Below are 20,131 nucleotides of genomic sequence, written 5' to 3'. Positions count from 1 at the left end.
TTCATATGATGTGATTTTCTGGAATTTTCTTTGGGATTCTGTCTTTCACTGTTAGAATGTACATATGATTAAAATTGTAGATTTTTGCATTCTTTGTAAGTGGGCAAACCTGCAAAATCAGCAAGGGGTCAAATACTTATTTCCTCCACTGTATGTGTGTGTATATATATGTATATAAATGTATATGTGTGTGTATGTATGTGTGTATGTACAGTACAAGCCAAAAGTTTGGACACACCTTCTCATTCAATGTGTTTCTTTATTTTCATGACTATTTACATTGTAGATTCTCACTGAAGGCATCAAAACTATGAATGAACACATGTGGAATTATTTACTTAACAAAAAAGTGTGAAATAACTGAAAACGTCTTATATTTTAGATTCTTCAAAGTAGCCACCCTTTGCTTTTTTTGATAACTCTGCAAACCCTTGGTGTTCTCTCAATGAGCTTCATGAGGTAGTCACCTGAAATGGTTTTCCCTTCACAGGTGTGCCTTGTCAGGGTTAATTAGTGGAATTTTTTCCCTTATTAATGGGGTTGGGACCATCAGTTGTGTTGTGCAGAAGTCAGGTTGATACACAGCCGACAGCCCTATTGAGACAACTGTTAGAATTTATATTATGGCAAGAATCAATCAGCTAAGTAAAGAGAAACGAGTGGCCATTATTACTTTAACAAATGAAGGTCAGTCAGTCCGGAAAATTGCGAAAAACTTTGAATGTGTCCCCAAGTGCAGTCGCAAAAACCATCAAGCGCTACAACGAAACTGGCTCACATGAGGACCGCCCCAGGAAAGGAAGACCAAGAGTCACCTCTGCTGCTGAGGATAAGTTCATCTGAGTCACCAGCCTCAGAAATCGCAAGTTAACAGCAGCTCAGATTAGAGACCAGATGAATGCCACACAGAGTTCTAGCAGCAGACACATCTCTACAACAACTGTTAAGAGGAGACTGCGCAAATCAGGCCTTCATGGTCAAGTAGCTGCTAGGAAACCACTGCTAAGGAGAGGCAGCAAGCAGAAGAGATTTGTTTGGGCCAAGAAACACAAGGAATGGACATTAGACCAGTGGACATCTGTGCTTTGGTCTGATGAGTCCAAATTTGAGATCTTTGGTTCCAACCACCGTGTCTTTGTGCGACTCAGAAAAGGTGAACGGATGGCTTCTCCATGCCTGGTTCCCACCGTGAAGCATGGAGGAGGAGGTGTGATGGTGTGGGGGTGCTTTGCTGGTGACACTGTTGGGGATTTATTCAAAATTGAAGACATACTGAACCAGCATGGCTACCACAGCATCCTGCAGCGACATGCCATCCCATCCGGTTTGCGTTTAGTTGGACCATCATTTATTTTTCAACAGGACAATGACCCCAAACACACCTCCAGGCTGTGTAAGGGCTATTTGACCTAGAAGGAGAGTGATGGAGTGCTGCGCCAGATGACCTGGCCTCCACAGTCACCGGACCCAGAGGTGTCAAAAGTATTCACATTCATTACTCAAGTAGAAGTATAGATACTAGGGTTTGAAAAGACTTTTGTAGAAGTTAAAGTATCAACTCAAGCTTTTTACTTAAGTAAAAGTGTAAAAGTACTTGTTTCAAAACTACTTAAAGTATAAAAGTAAAAGTAATGTAAGGCAGAGATCTTCAACCAGGGGTCCTCAAAGTCATTGCAGGGGCCCTCCAAATTATTGTAAATTTTTGAGTCTTTTTATTATCTTTGAGTCTTTTAAAATTAAAATGCCTTAACATAATTCCAACATATTATTAGCAAACATAAATTCCCACTGATGATAAGCTTACTGACCTATAGGTAAGGTAGTCCCTAAGATATCAGCCCACAGATACAGTTAATCCTAGATTTACTGTGCCACATACAGTATGTCACATACAGTATGTAACATTAAAATATGATTTATAAAATCATGCCAACAATTAATATTTTAATAGCTTATGAAAAAAGGATATGTAAGAACGCTTTAGGTTGCCCTAACAGTTATTGTAGGCCCAGTTTAATATGCAACTTAATTTCATACAATATGTAGTAGGGGGTCCCTGCTACATCTCACTTTAAGTAAAGGGGTCCTTGGCTTAAAAAACGTTGAAGACCCCTGATGTAAGGGGGAAACAATGCCATTAACCCCAAAACGTTAGGACAAAATCATATGACTATAATAATGTTATAATAAAATCATACCTGCAAACTCAGAAGGGCTGAAAAAGGTGACACATCTCTGTGTCTGTGTTTTTCAGACAACGGCAGCTACAGTCTGGTGTTACAATCCTCTCCAGTGAAATACAGACACACTTTACACCGTTTAGCTCTCAGCATTATAACCGTGTTTACTCCCGCTGCTTTACGCTACCTGCTGCCAACTGTAGTGTTAACTAGCGTCCCGTGCGGCGATGTTTCAGTTCCCTCTAACGTCCGTTTTCGGAGCATCAGAGAAAAGCACAGTCATTTAAGTGGCACCTAAATAAGGCACCGAAATCCGCGTTGCTATTCGGTCCAGTAAATAACGGTCGTTAAGGCACCGGTGGCGTATTAGCACCATAGACAGTATGATTAGCACCTGGTCTGTGCAGGTTTGATGGATCGCGTACAAACCAATAGGGTGTCGGAATGACTAGGTTTATACTTCTCATCCAACCACAATCACATTCACTCTCTCCGGATGGAGCGATTTGGATAGAGTTTTTGTGTGTTTTTTTTGAACGATGACGAGCCGGAATGAAAACAAGCCGAACTGAAATATGAGTAACGAGGCTATTTTTAAAATGTAAGGAGTAGAAAGTACAGATAATTCCATGAAAATGTAAGGAGTAGAAGTAAAAAGTATGCTGTAAAATAATTACTCCAGTAAAGTATAGATACCCAAAATTTCTACTTAAGTAAGGTAACGAAGTATTTGTACTTCGTTACTTGACACCTCTGACCGGACCGGAACCCAATCGAGATGGTTTGGGGTGAGCTGGACCGCAGAGTGAAGGCAAAAGGGCCAACAAGTGCCAAGCATCTCTGGGAACTCCTTTAAGACTGTTGGAAAACCATTTCAGGTGACTACCTCTTGAAGCTCATCAAGAGAATGCCAAGAGGGTGCAAAGCAGTAATCAGAGCAAAGGGTGGCTACTTTGCTCTGAATCTAAAATATAAGACATCTTTTCAGTTATTTCAGACTTTTTTGTTAAGTACATAATTCCACATGTGTTCATTCATAGTTTTGATGCCTTCAGTGAGAATCTACAATGTAATCATGAAAATAAAGGAAACGCATTGAATGAGGTGTGTCCAAACTTTTGGCCTGTACAGTGTGTGTATGTGTGTATATATGTGTGTGTGTGTGTATATATGTGTAATATATATATATATATATATATATATATATATATATATATATATATATATATATATATATATAAAAAACTATTTTGTCTACAACCCTGCTTTACAAGGTATTTATTAACCATTAACAAGGTATTATAATAATTAGTCGCGTCATAATAGTCATCCAAATCATTTAAAGTAATATAATATATAAAATGTCATGATGTGCAAATATGAACTGTTGAAATAAAGAATTATTGCATTACTAATAATTTGTAAACTTTATTATCATTTCATAGTTTAACAGTGAAATAACTTACAACTTAAGTTTAATTAACTATCAATTTATCATTCATAAGTGCTGGTTAGTATAAAGTGTTACCTCAATCTTAGTCTCGCTTTGCCAGACCTTCCTCCAAAGTGCCCTGGAGGAGGGTCTGGCTAGTCCACATAGCATTCTGGGATGGGAGAAAATTTGCCCTGGTTTATTGTCATTTCTTTAAACAACCCGGTCTCACGCCAGGTCGTTATATACAGTAGTCACGTTATTGTAATATATTAAGTCGTGGACAGGTTATGTAAATCCCGTTTTGCAATGACTTTTGAACGTGTACAGGTCACGCTTTTCGAACCTGCTGCTCTGGGGGACGCGACAACGGGGAAATGAGGCGCCACACGCCGGCCAAAACAACGGAATGGGCCACCACCATAGACAGTATATAATGGACCAATAGACCCCGTTGCTCTGGACGGAGACCAGTGAAGGCTATTAGAAGCACTTTTCCAGTGATGGCCAGCTTTACTGCGCAGCCTCCAACTGAGAGAATGTGACGTGAGCAACGTGTCTGAAAGTTATAAGTCTTCTGGTAGCTGTGCCAAGAGAAATCTCAATCATTCCCAATCTTACAGATACGGAGACTGTAGGTGTATGTAAGGAGATAACATGGGCACAGGCTAATTATTGATCACTAACATGCTAGTTAACATTAGTAATTAAACCTAAACATCTCATGTAAGTCGAAACTGCCTGCGAGCTTCTCCTGTACTATACGGTAATTCCTCTACTATGCGACAGTAAGTCACTTGGTTATAACACAATCGTTAGCCTATTTTTACAAAAGCGTCTGCTACGGAGCCATAACGTGAGGTACAAGGTAATGGAGCCTTTTATACATTGTCGTGTTTCTTTGGAACTAAACAACGGACAAATAGAGTCTTTAAACGCTTCAGATGTAAAGTTATTCGCAGTCAAGTGACGTAAAAAGAAAATGGCGGTCAGCGGAATGCTAACAGGAGGTGATGGCCAGTTAGCAACAAAATGGCGCCATGATGGCTCGAGTTCTGAAGCGAAGCTTACCCCCTTGGCCACCACTCGCGATCGGGGAAATGAGGCGCCACAAGCCGGCTAAAACAACGGGGCGGGTCGCGACCCGCGCAGGGGCACACAACAACGGGGAAATGAAACGCCACAATAACAAGACGGTTGGGGTTAGGAAAAAAAAAGAACGGGGAAAGGTACCGTCACACACGGGACACGCCGACAAAGGAACTGCCACACGCGGGGCGCGATCCCCGGTCTCCGGGGTGAAAGTCCCGCGCAGGGGCACACAACAACGGGGAAATGAAACGCCACAATAACAAGACGGTTGGGGTTAGGAAAAAAAAAGAACGGGGAAAGGTACCGTCACACACGGGACACGCCGACAAAGGAACTGCCACACGCGGGGCGCGATCCCCGGTCTCCGGGGTGAAAGTCCTGTGTTTTCTGACCCATCCACCACCCCGACCAACCTCCCTACGCGGACTTTGGCCTTATCAACTACTCGCTACTCGCTTTCGTTTTGGGATCACGAAATATGCTTCCCATTAAAATGCATTGCTTTCAATTTCGTAATGGCCACACGAAAAAAACGGGATTTACGTAACCTGTCCACGACTTAATAGATTACAATAACGTGACTATATAACGACCTGGCGTGAGACTGGGCTGCTTTAAACCAATCACAATCGTCTTGGGCAGTGCTAAGCACCGGAGAAAACTGCTGCTAAATAGTCTCAGGAAGGAACTTGTTTTGGTGGAACATGTGTACGTTCAAAAGTAGTTTTAGTCGTGCGAGAGAAATAGTACAGCAGATTAGTAAAAAAATCATTCACTTTGGTATACAAGCATGAAATTTGGCACAGATACTCTCTAAGGGCCACTATTTTGGAAAAAGGCGTTGGCCACTCAAAAATTCAATATGGCGGCCATTTTTCAAGATGGCCGCCATTGCTATTCAATGCTTATTATATCAATGATTCAAGCAGTGATAAAGCATAACATTTGATACAAATACTCTCTAAAGGACATGTTAATGGAAATAGATGCTTGTCCCTCAAAAATTCAAGATGGCCGCCATTTTTAAAGATGGCCACCGTTCCTGTCGAATATTAATTATTTCAATTGTTCATATTGTGATACAATTATAAAATTAGGCAGAAATACTCTTCAAGGAACACTCTTTTGGAAAAAGGTATGTGCCACTTAAAAATTCAGGATGGCGACCATTTTCAAGATGGCCACCATTTCTATCAAAGATTTATGAAAGGATTCAAGAGAAATGGCGGCCATCTTGAAAAAAGGTTGCCATCTTGAATTTTTGAGGGACCAGCACCGTTTTCCAAAAAAACATTCTTAAGAGTATTTTCACAAAATGTTATGCGTACATCACTGTTTGAACGATTGACATAATGAGCATTTGACAGAAATAGCGGCCATCTTGAAAAAATGGCCGCCATGTTGAATTTTTGGGTGGCCAATGCCTTTTTCCCAAAAAGTGACCCTTAGAGAGTATCTGTGCCAAATTTCATGCTTCTATACAATTTCAATTCAATTTCAATTTTATTTATAGTATCAAATCATAACAAAAGTTATCTCGAGACACTACTACAGATAGAGTAGGTCTAGACCACACTTATAAATTCCAAAACCCCAACAATTACAGTAATTCCCTCAAGAGCAAGCATTATCAGTGGCTATTGTGACAGTGGCAAGAAAAAACTCCCTTTTAGGAAGAAACCTCGGCAGACCCAGACTCTTGGTAGGCGGTGTCTGACGGGCCGGTTGGGGGCGTGATGAACAGTGGTGATAACAGTCACATTAGAAGTCACAGTGACTTCGAAGGTTATCGTGGAAGTTCATGTCATAGCAGGGCACATCGTGTCATACTGAGTAGTGCAGTCTCCTATACCGGATCCTGACTACTCTGTGCATAGGAACATCACAGCAGGGCGTTGCGGGATGTGACGTGGCGCTGCAGAGCACGGGTGGATGCAGCAGGATGCAGCCGGGAAATGCAGAGAATCGCAGAGCATATACCAATTTGAACGATTCTCTTGAAATATGCCATTAATCTGCTGTACTAAAAACTCAGATTGGACAGCTAGTCTAGCTAGCTGTCTGGATTTACCCTGCAGAGATCTGAGGAGCAGTTAACCATAGTCCTCACAAATCCACCGGAGGTTAGAATGCCAACACAAAGGAAGCTCAAGATAACAGATATCCGGCATAAATGAGTGAATTTTGGATTTTCCGGTGGCAATGGCGCAATCCTGGAAGTGGAATGTCAAGGATATAGACCACCTCAATCTAAATTGCCCTGAATAACATGGCTTCCTTTCAGTGCTCTTTCCTATTAAAAGCTCTCATTATCAAGCTAATCGCGTTTGGATTTTCTGAGTCAGCCATTTGAGAAAGTTGTGTGTTCTTGTCTGTTTGCAGATGCCAACCATGAAGCAGCAGCAGAAGCCATTGAGAACATGGCTGACGCCGTCACACACGCTAGATTTGTGGGAACAGACCCTGCCAGCGATGAAGTCGTCCTCATGAAAATTCTGCAGGTACGTGTTTACAAGTAGTAACTACAGTGGCCTTGCACTGACCTGATGGAATCAACAAAAAGTATTCCTGTCGTCTGAATACCTGTTAAAGTGAATCCAGCGCAGCAACCTTCCAACAACTGAAACCTTTGTGAAGCTCAGAGTTTCTGTTTTGTTGAGATGATGAGACAGGAGTGTACATTTAAGTAATGAACATGTAGTTGGAACAACACTTTTTGAACATGATCAAAAGAAGGTCACGAGTAGAGCAGGGCGAGACGCCTAAAACATATTTCCTCTGACACAGAGTATCAGCCTTCTGACAGTATCATGCATATTTTGATATTGATACACATTTTGCTCAGAAATATCAAAAAAATATTTTTTTAAATGAGAACAGCATTATTAAATGTGACATGTTATGCAAAATGCGCGTTTTCCATGGCTTTTAAACATAAATACTGTATGTGAGAAAAGACTACTCTTTTTCTATCAGAAAACGTGTGCAACAACACTCTAGTCAGATTTGCAGCTGGATATGATGATCCTATGGGGTTCATGTGCCATAGAACTACCTCTAGCTGGGCGATCATTCCCACAGAGTACGTTGTGAATTTTCCCTTACTGTCTGACATTGTGATTTCCTCGCTATTTCGGACCTGGTAGCACTGTACGAGCAAAGCTACTTACTCCTACGTTCTGTTGTTGGCTGCAACCAGCAGAAGTCTTGATGTACTCCCATCATCTGAGGATGTCAAGACCCAGTAGACTCACTTTATTTTTGCCTGAAATGTCCCCACAACAACTGGAAAACTCTTTCTCAATGAGGGTCAGTACACAACAGGATTCCCTTCAAAACTGAAGCTCAAGGATGGATCGATACCGACTGTGACTTAACTTCAAACTTGGAAGCTGTAAGTTTTAACCTTTTTATCTTGTTTTATAGTTTATTTTGCAGGTTAGCCTGTTGAATTTAGTGTTAGCATGTGGCTAGCTTTGATTGTAGGCGCACAGGCTGGAGAAATGTTGGGATTGTGTGAACGTTAAGCCTCATGTGAAACCAGTTAAATAACGACAGTAGTAGGTTGGATGTGGGATGTTTTAAGGAACTTTTGAGGAGCCCAGCTGGCTTTGTTGTTACATAAAGGCCTCTTCTCGCCAGTATGTGTGTGCGTTGCTGCTGGTGTGTGTGTGTGTGTGTGTGTACATTTACTTGATAGACATGTCCTGGAGGTACACAACGAAATTGTCAAACTGTAAGGAATTACAAAAACAGTGATTATTTCCTTTGGCAACATTTTGTAACTTTGATTATTTTTGGAGCAGTCGCTAACATGCTCAGACCGGAAGCTGTCATACTGTAATACTAGTATTAGCTCCTCAATTGCAGTTCCAGTGTAACATATATATTGCAATACTGTCAGCAGCCCTAGGTCTCTTCTTATGCGGCCGTATAGTCTTGTATTGTAATGTTTTCAGTGGGAACTTATTCTGACTTTGCAAGGGTTTGGTACGTCACAACACAACTATACAGTTCCTCTATACTTGATAAACTGATTCATCTTTTTTTTTTTAACCGTTTGTAGCTGTTTCCATAACGTCCATGACCTCCACCCATCCTGTTAAATACATGCTTCTCCTTTACATAACACCAAATGTATCACACACAGGAGAAGTTAGCCTTCAGGGTTTGTTTAAACCCAAACCATTATCTTTTCCTAAACTTTACAAAGTAGTTGTTACCTAAACCTAAGAGGCTTCTGTCACAAAAGGCTTTCTGGCAACTTCTCCCATGTGCAAATGTATCTGGAGTTGTACATAGAAGGGCCTGATGTGACATGACAGTATAATGTAACCTTGGATCTGCCATGTTTTACAGATCATCTGAGTGACCTGATGCCGTTTGAAGCTCCTGTTTGATGAGGTGTTCCTGGACCCATCAGACTCTCCTCACAGTATGAGAAACCAAGTGTCATGCTTCAGTCCAGCGATGGTCTGAAGACAATCCAGCAGCATCAGGAAAGTCTCAGTAGCCACAGGAAGACGCGTCAGGATGACCACTGTGACCTCAGAGCTCCATTACCAGCTGACACAACTTCACTTTACAAGAAAGAATTCCTTTAGTCTGATGCAAGACATGATCTGGACACTTTACATAAAAGTTAAAGTTGCTTCTTTGTGCATTATGCATATCCATTTTATATTTCCATATCATTGGCTATAAATAAAGTGCTTTAATTTTAAGATGGTTTTGGTCATTTTTAAATGTAGTAGTTTCCTGTGGTGTTAGAGAAATATAACTTGTTCTTTCACAAAGGTTTTATGTAATTATACAGTTTAAACGGGTGATATGAAAAACTTTTCTATCAGCTACTTTGTATTAAAAGCTGAGCTGAAATCTATGAAGGGGATCCCGGCGTAAGTGTTCTTCTGCTATAGGTGTGACAGCGCAAGGTGGAGTGTAGTGACAAATGCATCCTCTGTGGACCGGTTGGTTCTGTAAGAAAACTGTAGTGGGTCCAGGTTGGCAGGGAGACCATTTTTGACACTTCATTAATAGGGGTGTGAGAGCCACAGGCCGGAAGTCATTGAGACAAGCTGGGTTGCACATTTAAGGCAGCTGGTCACTATTGCCTGGCTGAGTGAGATATTAAAAATGTCTGCAACAACATTTTTTTAATTGCTCTGTGCTGTCCTTTTAAAATGCGTCCAGGGATGTTGTCCGGCCCTGCAGCTTTGCGTGGTTTGACACTGGTGAAGACCTTTTTCACCCAGCTGGAGTGACTGGTCGCTGGACGATGGCAGGAGTTAGTTCTAGGCTTTATCCCAGCACTGTGAATCCTGTGAGCCAGACTATTGTGGTGATAATCACGATACAAGTGCAGCTAAACCCAGTTACAGTGATTTCCTGGCTGCAATGATGTTGCATTAATGCCGACAGAGCAGATGCCAAAGACCGAAAACACTGACCAATCAGAGCAGACTGGGCTTTTTGGGAGGGCGGCCTTAAAGAGACAGGCACGACGATGAATACAGGTGCAGGCGGACAGTATAACATTATAGACACTAACATTAAAGCGTTAATTAAAATATCACCTAGCATGAGTTATGGGGACGGGATGCTTAAGTTCACTATTTTGGTGTACTTATTTTTCCTTTATGTTAAGTCCCAGCATTTGCTTGGGACGGGAACTACACAGCTCTTTTTTTGTGTCCCCAGTGTCAGTCCATGAGGGCTTTGTGTTTTTTAAATGTATTTTTCTGTGCTGGATAAAAAAAAAAAAAAACATGCATGTAGTAGTATGATTTCAGTCAAATGATACTGTGTTTCAGGTCCTCAGGACTCTGCTGCTGACACCAGTCGGAGCCCATCTGACCAATGAGTCCGTCTGTGAGATCATGCAGTCCTGCTTCAGGATCTGCTTTGAGATGCGTCTAAGTGGTGAGTCGCAACAAACACTCATCAGTAAAACTCACTAGCTGATTTTAGATTGTTTTACTTCAGCTACAATCACATCAACTCATACTACAAAATATTCAAGGAACTTTTATGGTTTGTGTGCATACTTACAGTTTTTGGCCATCCTGTAACTAGGCTTGGGTATCATTTGGGTTTTTTCGGATACCAGTGTTAAAACAATACTTTTGAAATGGTGCCGGTGCCTGAACCGGTAAATTAATGATAAAGGAAGAGCACAAAACGACAGTCGGCAACATTAAAGAACGGCTTGTTTATTGCTAAAGCCATATGGTCAAAATTAATATATAACAATAACTTATTTCACCAGTAAATTGCTGTTAACAACTAAAACAACCACTGCATGGGAAAAGGGTATTTGAATGCACCACAAGGCTTTCCAGTTTTAAGTAAACGCATCATCTGTCAAGGGTTGACGGTTGCTGCAGACTGTTGTACGTCCCGGTGTTGGAATCCTCTCCAGTGAAATACAGTCAGACTTGCAGACACTGTTTGCTGTCAGCATTTGAATCGTGTTTAATTCAGCTACTAGCTAATGGTAGGCTAAGGTTACCTGCTGTCAAGTGTAGTGTTAACTAGCATCACGAACAGCAATGTTTCTGTTGTCTCCAACGTCTGTTTCGGAGCATCAGAGAGCAGCGCAGGCATTTAAGTAGCACCAACATGAGGCAACGAAATCCGCGTTGGTATTTGGTCCGGTAGATAACGGTTGTTTAGGCACCAATGCCATGTTAGCACCGGGTTTCAATACCCAACCCTACCTGTAACATAGTGGTTCCCAGCTTGGGGGTCTAGAAGGAAAAAAAAAACTCAGTTAATACTTAACCTAGTAAACCTATGGCAAAGGGTTTATTTTAAGTGGACACAATCCAAAAGGTTGGGAACCACTGCTGTAACACTAACACTGTAACACCAGACTTACAGTTTATTAGGACCAGTACTGTTTGTGTGAGGTTGGCCTTGTACTGGCAGTTATTTCATCTTTTTGATGACATGTTTATTACACCGCACACTGGTAGGGATCGACCGATACTGGTTTAAAAAGGCCAATACCGATTCCTGGTAGTTAATGAAACCGATAACCCATATTTGGAACCGATATGCATTTACAGTGAAAATGAAAATCCTTAAGTCAAAATTAAGATTTTGGAATGTTACAAACTCCAACACAAAACTGTGTTTAAATGCTTTAAGCAATTATTTAATTAATGAAAAACTTTCAACATAATCCCCAGTAACAGAGAGTCAGATAATGTTGTGCGGGGGGGGGACATGAAGTCAGACTCAGTGGTGAGTGAAACCGAAGCAGAGGGACAGACACAGAGCTGTAGCCGAGCCAAAGTAGAACACTTTTTAATTCATTAACTTCATCTGTTATCAGGCAAATAAAACACAGATACAGATAATCTGCAAACTGCCCAAAAAAGTCAGATAATCACCCAGGGTTGATAATCGGTTTATCCCTACACACTGGTTTCTCGTATGTTTGGATGCAGGTGGTCTTTTTTGCATTAAAAATTGTCAAATATAGAATGATACCGATTTTCTATTCAGAAATATCTGAAACAGCCTGCATAAGCCTTCTCCATGTGTACACAATTCTCTCGCTTCTGCTCTCTTAGCTCTACCTTGTTTGGACTAGTTAGTTAAGATTTGAACAGAATAGAATAAACTTTATTGTCCCCGAGGGGACATTTTCTTGGGCATAGTGCTACAATCTGTTGCATCACAACACAAACTTGTAACAGAAAACCTAGGGCTGTTATTAACACGTTAATCGCGATGGGATCAAGGGCCAAGCATAACACGTTCATTTTTGTTAATCGCATGCCGTAATTTATTAATTAGGGCCCGAGCGCCGACAGCGGCGAAGGCCCTATTGAAACTGAAGGAATTATTGTTTCTTTCTTTCTATTATTATTTTCCCGTCAAATTAATTGGCTTTTTGAGGGGCTTAATATATTCAAAAACTCACCAAATTTGGCGGTCGCATCAAGTCTGGTGAAAATGTACGTATTTTAAGGGTTTCGGGAATAGTCTCACAAAAATGGCTTGCTAGCGCCCCCTAGAAAGTTAAGAAAATTGAGCCCCTGCAGTGCGTTTAACGTAGACTCACGAAACTTGGTACACATATGTAACATGTCAAGATGTACAAAAAACTTCATTAGAGCCATACCCTAAACCCAACAGGAAGTCCGCCATTTTGAATTAAATGTTCGAAATTAGTGTGATTTTGGCCATTTCCACATGTCGTACTTTAACAAACTCCTCCTAGAGATTTCATTCGATCAACTTCAAACTCGGTCTGTGCCATCTTAAGATGATAAAGATGAAAAGTTGTTAAAAGAAAAACTTTTCGTCATAGGGCGTGGCCGTGGCAAGGCGGCCATTTTGTGCATTTACTTAAAGTCATAGCGCCCCCTAGTGGCAACAGGAAGTAGGCCTAAAAGTCAAGGTGCTATACTTTAACGAAAAGATATTTCATCCGATGGACTTCAAACTTGGTCTGTACCATCCCCACACCTTAACCATGAAAAGTTATTAAAAGAAAAACTTTTCGTCAGACGGTGTGGGCGTGGCGTGGCGGCCATTTTGAGTGTTTAGCAATGAACAAAGAAGTTGTTGTAACTTGAGTGTACGTTGTCGTATCTGTCCAAAATTTCTCACGAATCACAAGGGTCCAGGCCTGAGGACACCTACATGCCAAAATTATCTTTTGGTGATAGCGCCCCCTGCTGGCAACAGGAAATGCGCCTTATATGACAAACATCATCCGATTTACATGTATAATGTGTGGTCTACATGTGATACTGAGCCGGCCCCTATAATATGACCACGCCCACCTACTTAGGCCACGCCCCCTTTCATAACATTTGAACCGTTTAAGGTAGAGTCTTGTGTGAGGTGTCATTGAACTCAGCACAGACTTCCGTCTTCATTGGTGATGGTTTGACCCGTCCCCTAAGCTTAAGCCACGCCCCCTTTCATAACATTTGAACCAGTTAAGGTCAACCTTTGTGTGAGGTATTAATGAACTCAGCAGAGAGTTCCTTTTTAATTGGTGTTGGTTTGGCCCGCCCCCTATGCTTTTGCCACGCCCCCTTTCACAGCTGATGAACCGTATGACGTAGAGTCTTGTGAGGTATCATTAAACTCGGCAAGGAATGATTATATGATCAATAAATCTGATGACTATGAAGAGAAGCAGGTGGGCCGGGTTAGGCGGACGCTGCAACTCCTCATTTCTTAACTATAAGCTTTATCAAAGAGGAGAGTTTTCAGTTTATTCTTAAATGAGGTGATGGTGTCTGCCCCTCTAACCCAGACTGGGAGCTGGTTCCACAGGAAAGGAGCCTGTTAGCTGAAGGCTCTTGCTCCCATTCTACTTTTGGAGACTCTAGGAACCACAAGTAACTCTGTTCCCTTTTCATTGGTGACGATTTGTGGTGTCTGAGTGCAGAGCGAATGAACGGTCGCAAGGAGCGGCGTCTGCCAGTAACCGCGACGCGCGGAGAGGCGCGAGGGCCCGTCCATCGCTGCTCGCAGCTTTAATTTATTTTCACTTCACTCGGCTTGGCGTCGTGCCCAACAGGCTACTATTTTGACCCTTTGCCGCACTTTGTCATACTTCCTCGTAACACATCCTGCTGCTGCAGGCATGATGGAAAAAGACAATCTGCAGCTGCCGTTGTCGGAAAAACACAGAAATTAAACTGGTAACCTACAGCCTCGTGGTGCATTCAAAGTTATTGTTAAATGCCCTTTTCCCATCTGGTGGTTGTTTTTGTTGTTCAACAGCTATTGACTAGTGAAATAAGTTATTGTTATAGTTATTACATTATTATTAAATCATTTAATTTAGCAACAAACAAGCTGTTCTTTAATGTCGCCAACTGTTGTTTAGTACCCTTCTTTTAATTAACTTTCTTCAAAAGTACCGGTTCAGGCACCGTTAAGGCATCGGTAGCATTTTAAAAGTACCGCTTTAAAAAACCAAACCATACCCAACCCTAATATTGACTCTAGATTCAAATGTGTGACTAGATTCACACATTTTTCTTTTGTTTACAGTAAATAAATAAATAATAAACAAAGACACGTCTTACAATCAAGTTCATAAAGTCACTTTCTTTGCATTCATTTGATTCCCAATCAAGATACACTGGTAATAATTGCTTTCCATTGTTAATATGTACTTAAAAACAGTTCTGAAATGTAAAATAATAGAATTTTAATCACAAAATGTGATTAGTCATTATGTGATTAAAAACAAAATTAATTGTTTGACAGCTCTAAGAAAAAACATTCTAAAATCAACATAAATTCAAAGAAGTTAGTTAGCCCTGTTGTCTTTGTCTGGCTGTCTCTATTGTACCTGCTTCTATTCTATTTAATTCTGTTTAATTCTAATATCCGTTTCTCTTCTGTGTTTGCAGAGCTCCTCAGGAAATCAGCTGAACATACACTGGTTGACATGGTGCAGCTACTGTTCTCTAGGTAAATGAATAGGACAGTGTTTGTGAAGATGGGTGCAGTGTTAAGTTAGAAATTTGTGTTCAGTTTACCTGAATGTGTACAGCCCTGACGAGGTTAGGACTCAGTATGTTAACACGGAGTAGTTTCTTATATGTTAAAACCTGTTTGTGCGGGGACTGTTTTGTTAGATGAACTGGTAACATGTTGTAATTATAGCTGCTCAGCAGCGATGGTCGGGGCCGAGCATTTTAAACTCACAGGGAAAGTGTCCAAAGCACAATGGCTGATTATGACCATTGAGCTTTGAACTTGCAATCTTCAGTTCCAAAGGCAAACGCTAATCTCAGTTAGCTATTGTCCAGGTTATGACTCTCTAGCTATTTGGGCTGTATTTTATTGAGTCAGCCTTGGTTGACTCAATAACATAATTTTCCTAAACTGCAACTGGACTGATTGTTAATCAGAATCAGGTGTGTTAATGCAGACACACATTTAAAATATGCAGGGCAGCTGTCGACAGTACAATACCTGATTAGATATGTGCATGATCATCTTGCAACACCATGGGCTCGAACTCGGAACCATTGAGGCCGTCGGCAGTTCCTGATCTCAGGGAGCTATTATCTGGGTGATGTCACAAGTGGCATCCCAACACCTAGTAGACAAGGAGCAGGCTCGCGTGAAAATGCAGAATTTAAAGTTGCTGTAAAAAAAATTATTTATTAGAAAATTCTGAGAATTTGTGTACTTGTGTACTAATTTATTATATATATATATATATATATATATATATATATATATATATATATATATATGGCAAAGGTTGCGCCGTTGTAGCCTGTACGGCTGATTTGTTATGGATTTTTAAAGTTTATGATTTTCGATGGCTGTTGTAGTGCCACCATCGGCACAATTAGCACACAAATTGCACTGATTGAGTTTAGCATAGGACTGGATTTATTACAGATGAACTATCTAATAAATTATTTTTAGATTTTTCTAGAATTTAATCTTGGGTGCTGCTTCTAAGTCTTTTTATATTGAATAACAGGATAGTAAAGAGTAGTTACAAATCCCAAATCTTAGGTTGTCTCTCTCCACAGAAGAAGAGTCCGGCTGCTCTCCTTTATCACCTCTGGATTGTAGATTGTTGGTTTTCTGCGAATATCTGTCTCTCAGGCCTCATTATTCCCCATGAAGCTTGTGAATTTCATTTGGCACTGTGCACGGGGTCAATGGGCCACTGATTCACTAATGCCATAACATGATTTCTCCTTTGGCATTTAGCATAAGAGATCCTCTCTCCCCCCACCCCCCATCCAGATGCATCAGAGTGCCAGTCACATTCAGTCACAGACAAGGGGATGAGCCAATTGAGCTGTCCACCACATGATCTGCATACAGATGAAGCTGGTCTCTGCTTTAACAGCAGAGCTCCCAGCCCCATAAATACTTAGCATGCACACACACACAGGCACACACACACAGGCACACACACACACAGGCACACACACACACAGGCACACACACACAGGCACACACACACACACACACACACACACACACACACACACACACACACAGGCACACATAAAGAATTAACATTGCCTGCGATCCCAGACAGAAGCAATCAGAAAAAAAATCAGCTACATAAAAAGCTCTCCGCTCATCTGAATGTGAAGGAACACACCTGCAGGACAAACAGAGCTCGTGATAAACTAATGGTGTTATTCACCTACTCTCTGAAGGCATATATGTCTCCACCAAGACTATTTGACGCAGGATTTGTCACAAAGTGATGGGTTATCTACTCTACCATGGAGTCCAGTGTTTGTTTTTGCCAAGCTTGTCGCCATTCGCTGATGCGCCCTCCAACCATTCTAGGCCTGTTTTTATTTTATTTATAGGCAGAACTCTTGTATGGCACCTTGTTATCATGTCTTCTAACAAGATTTTACTGTGCGAGCATGGAACTAGAGAAGCACGGCAGCCGCAGTCGTAAGCAGAAGCATCCCTGCTCATGAACAGGAGATATAAATTTAGTGTGGGCTTTTTATTACATCCTTCTGATACTGCTCACACACATACACACACTCCCCACCTCTCATTTTGCTCATGTTCCACCCCCAGCCCCCAACTTGTCCACAGACCCTGCATAATAGAGATGTGAGAGGGTCTGTGCTGGCCCCCACCCCCATCAGAGAATGATGAACAGCAGCTCTCCTCAGAAGGAGTCTTAGATTGCCTGCTGAAAGTATTAGGCATGTTAATCTGTTGGACCCACAGATCATCCAATAATCATGCCCGCAAGACAACACTCTGTTAACGCTGAGTTAATGTCAGGAGGGGGGCTGCTGGCTGCTTTTTTTCCTCTTCTTTTTGTCTGTGTGCGTGACTGGTGGTGACATCTCATTTTCCAGCAAAGCTTTAAAGTCCACAGGAACATAGAATCGCGCGCACGCACGCACACACACACACACACACACACACACACACACACACACACACACACACACACACACACACACACACACACACACACACACACACACACACACTCACACACTTGAGAGCAGCGTTGCTCATCAAAGGCTGGAAAAAAAATAATTTATTAACTGCTCAGGTTTGAAATGTTGAGATTCCAACTGTGATATTGCCTCTTAAGCTGCCTCGCGGCTTAGAGCATGTTTAAGTTCCTTGTGTATTAATTGTTTCTTCTGTTTTGGGTTAAGGGAATACATGAAAAGGGGTACTCTGGGGATTTAGTATTGCACTTCCAACTTGCAGTAGATACAATAAAAAGCAAAGCAGTAGATGTTGAGATAGATGGTTTTCTTAGTCTTATAACAGGAAATCAAATCTCTTTGGGTTTTGGACATTTGAAGACGTCATGTTGGAAACTTCTGATGGCCATTTTTTACTATTGTCTGACATTTTATGGGCCAAATGATTAATTGATTAATCATTAAAATTATTGCTTTACATAGCCCTTTATTATAGCTCTTACACAGCCTGGAGGTGTGTTTGGGGTCACTGTCCTGTTGAAAAATAAATGATGGTCCAACTAAACGCAAACTGGATGGGATGGCATGTTGCTGCAGGATGCTGTGGTAGCCATGCTGGTTCAGTATGCCTTCAATTTTGAATAAATCCCCAACAGTGTCACCAGCAAAGCACCCCCACACCATCACACCTCCTCCTCCATGCTTCACGGTGGGAACCAGGCATGGAGAAGCCATCCGTTCACCTTGTCTGAGTCGCACAAAGACACGGCGGTTGGAACCAAAGATCTCAAATTTGGACTCATCAGACCAAAGCACAGATTTCCACTTTCCTCAAAGTAATGATGGCCACCCGTTTCTCTTTACTTTAGGGCTGCAACAACGAATCGATACAATCGATACAATTCGATTACTAAAAAAGTTGGCAACGAATTCAATTATCGATTCATTGTGTCCCGCAACTATTAGGCCACCTAGTCGCGGAGATAAAAAAAAAAAAATTGAGTTGAGCGCGGAGTGGAGCAGCGTGGAGCAAAAGAAAAGAAAAAAGCAGAGCGGGGGTAGAGGAAATACGGAGAGAGACCGGAGAGACCCGTAACGTTGTTCTGAAACACTCGGCGGAGGCAGAGAAATCAGTACGACCCAAGTCATCCAAGGTGTGGGAGCATTTCACACTAAATCAATCAGAAACGTGTTAATTGCAAGATAAGCAAAAGCAACACGGCATGGCACGGGCGCACCACGGTGATGAGTCAGCACCTAAAACGTAAACATGTTGGAGTCCTTGATGAGGAGGAAGGGAGTTCAACAGCAGGGTAAAGTCACTACACTATCCTCCTTCTGTTCCGGTCTGAAGGGAGGAACGTACCGTCCCTCCAGTAGCTCTTCTGGTGCTGCTGTTTACTCGTTATCCAGCTGACTAGCATGACAAGCTAGCGTTAGCTCGGTAATAACAGTAATAAAGCAGGGGGGGTACAGTTTGCAAGACTAAAGACACGGTTTTATTCACTCGCCTTTTTTGGCCCATTCATTTTTCAATCTGTTATGTATATATTATGTGCTTTGTCCCATATCAGTTATTGTTGACAAATATAATAGTGTGTGGTGTATAAATGAACTTAACTTGCACTTACTACAATGATGGTAATAATTTAATGAATAAGTGTGTCTGTCTGTCTGTCTGTCTGTCTGTCTTGTCTGTATCTGCTATTTGGGTTACTTACCTTTACACAACTATTAACTAAAACAATAAGTATGCATGTATTGAGTTGATGTAAATTAATGCTTTTTTTTTTATCCGATTCATCGATTAATCAAAAAAATAATCGACAGATTAATCGATTATTAAAATAATCGTTAGTTGCAGCCCTACTTAGCTGATTGCTTTTTGCCATAATATGAATTCTAACAGTTGTCCAATAGGGCTGTCGGCTGTGTATCAACCTGACTTCTGCACAACACAACTGATGGTCCCAACCCCATTAATAAGGGAAAAAATTCCACTAATGAACCCTGACAAAGGCACACCTGTGAAGTGAAAACCATTTCAGGTGACTACCTCATGAAGCTCATTGAGAGAACACCAAGGGTTTGCAGCGCTATCAAAAAAGCAAAGGGTGGCTACTTTGAAGAATCTAAAATATAAGACATGTTTTCAGTTATTTCACACTTTTTTGTTAAGTACATAATTCCATATGTGTTCATTCATAGTTTTGATGCTTTCAGTGAGAATCTACAATGTAAATAGTCATGAAAATAAAAGAAACTCATTGAATGAGAAAGTGTGTCCAAACTTTTGGCCTGTACTGTAAGTAACAGTTAGTTTCACATTTATTTGGGAAGAAAGTCACTAGTTGAGCAGAGCAGCTACACCATCTCCTCTACCTAATGGTTCAACAGCTCAATTTGTTTTTGTGTCTCGTTCAGACAGACATTTGCACTGCACACAAACTTTTTCTCTCTAATATTTATAATGCTTCTTGGAAGGTTCA

General features: G+C 41.3%; 1 protein-coding gene across 1 annotated transcript in view; it reads left to right on the top strand.

Moving 5' to 3' along the window:
- The window catches only part of gbf1 (golgi brefeldin A resistant guanine nucleotide exchange factor 1), a 144,273-nt gene that overhangs the window by 62,779 nt on the left and 61,363 nt on the right, over positions 1–20,131 (top strand). The window contains exons 5-7 of the mRNA XM_028604177.1: positions 7,087–7,205; positions 10,518–10,626; positions 15,099–15,159. Coding sequence (XP_028459978.1) covers positions 7,087–7,205; positions 10,518–10,626; positions 15,099–15,159 — 289 coding nt within the window. The remainder of the gene's footprint in view (positions 1–7,086; positions 7,206–10,517; positions 10,627–15,098; positions 15,160–20,131) is intronic.

This window comes from Perca flavescens, chromosome 17 (assembly GCF_004354835.1).
Source record: "Perca flavescens isolate YP-PL-M2 chromosome 17, PFLA_1.0, whole genome shotgun sequence".
Taxonomy (NCBI): Eukaryota; Metazoa; Chordata; class Actinopteri; order Perciformes; family Percidae; genus Perca; species Perca flavescens.
This window is presented reverse-complemented; position numbering and strand designations above follow the sequence as displayed.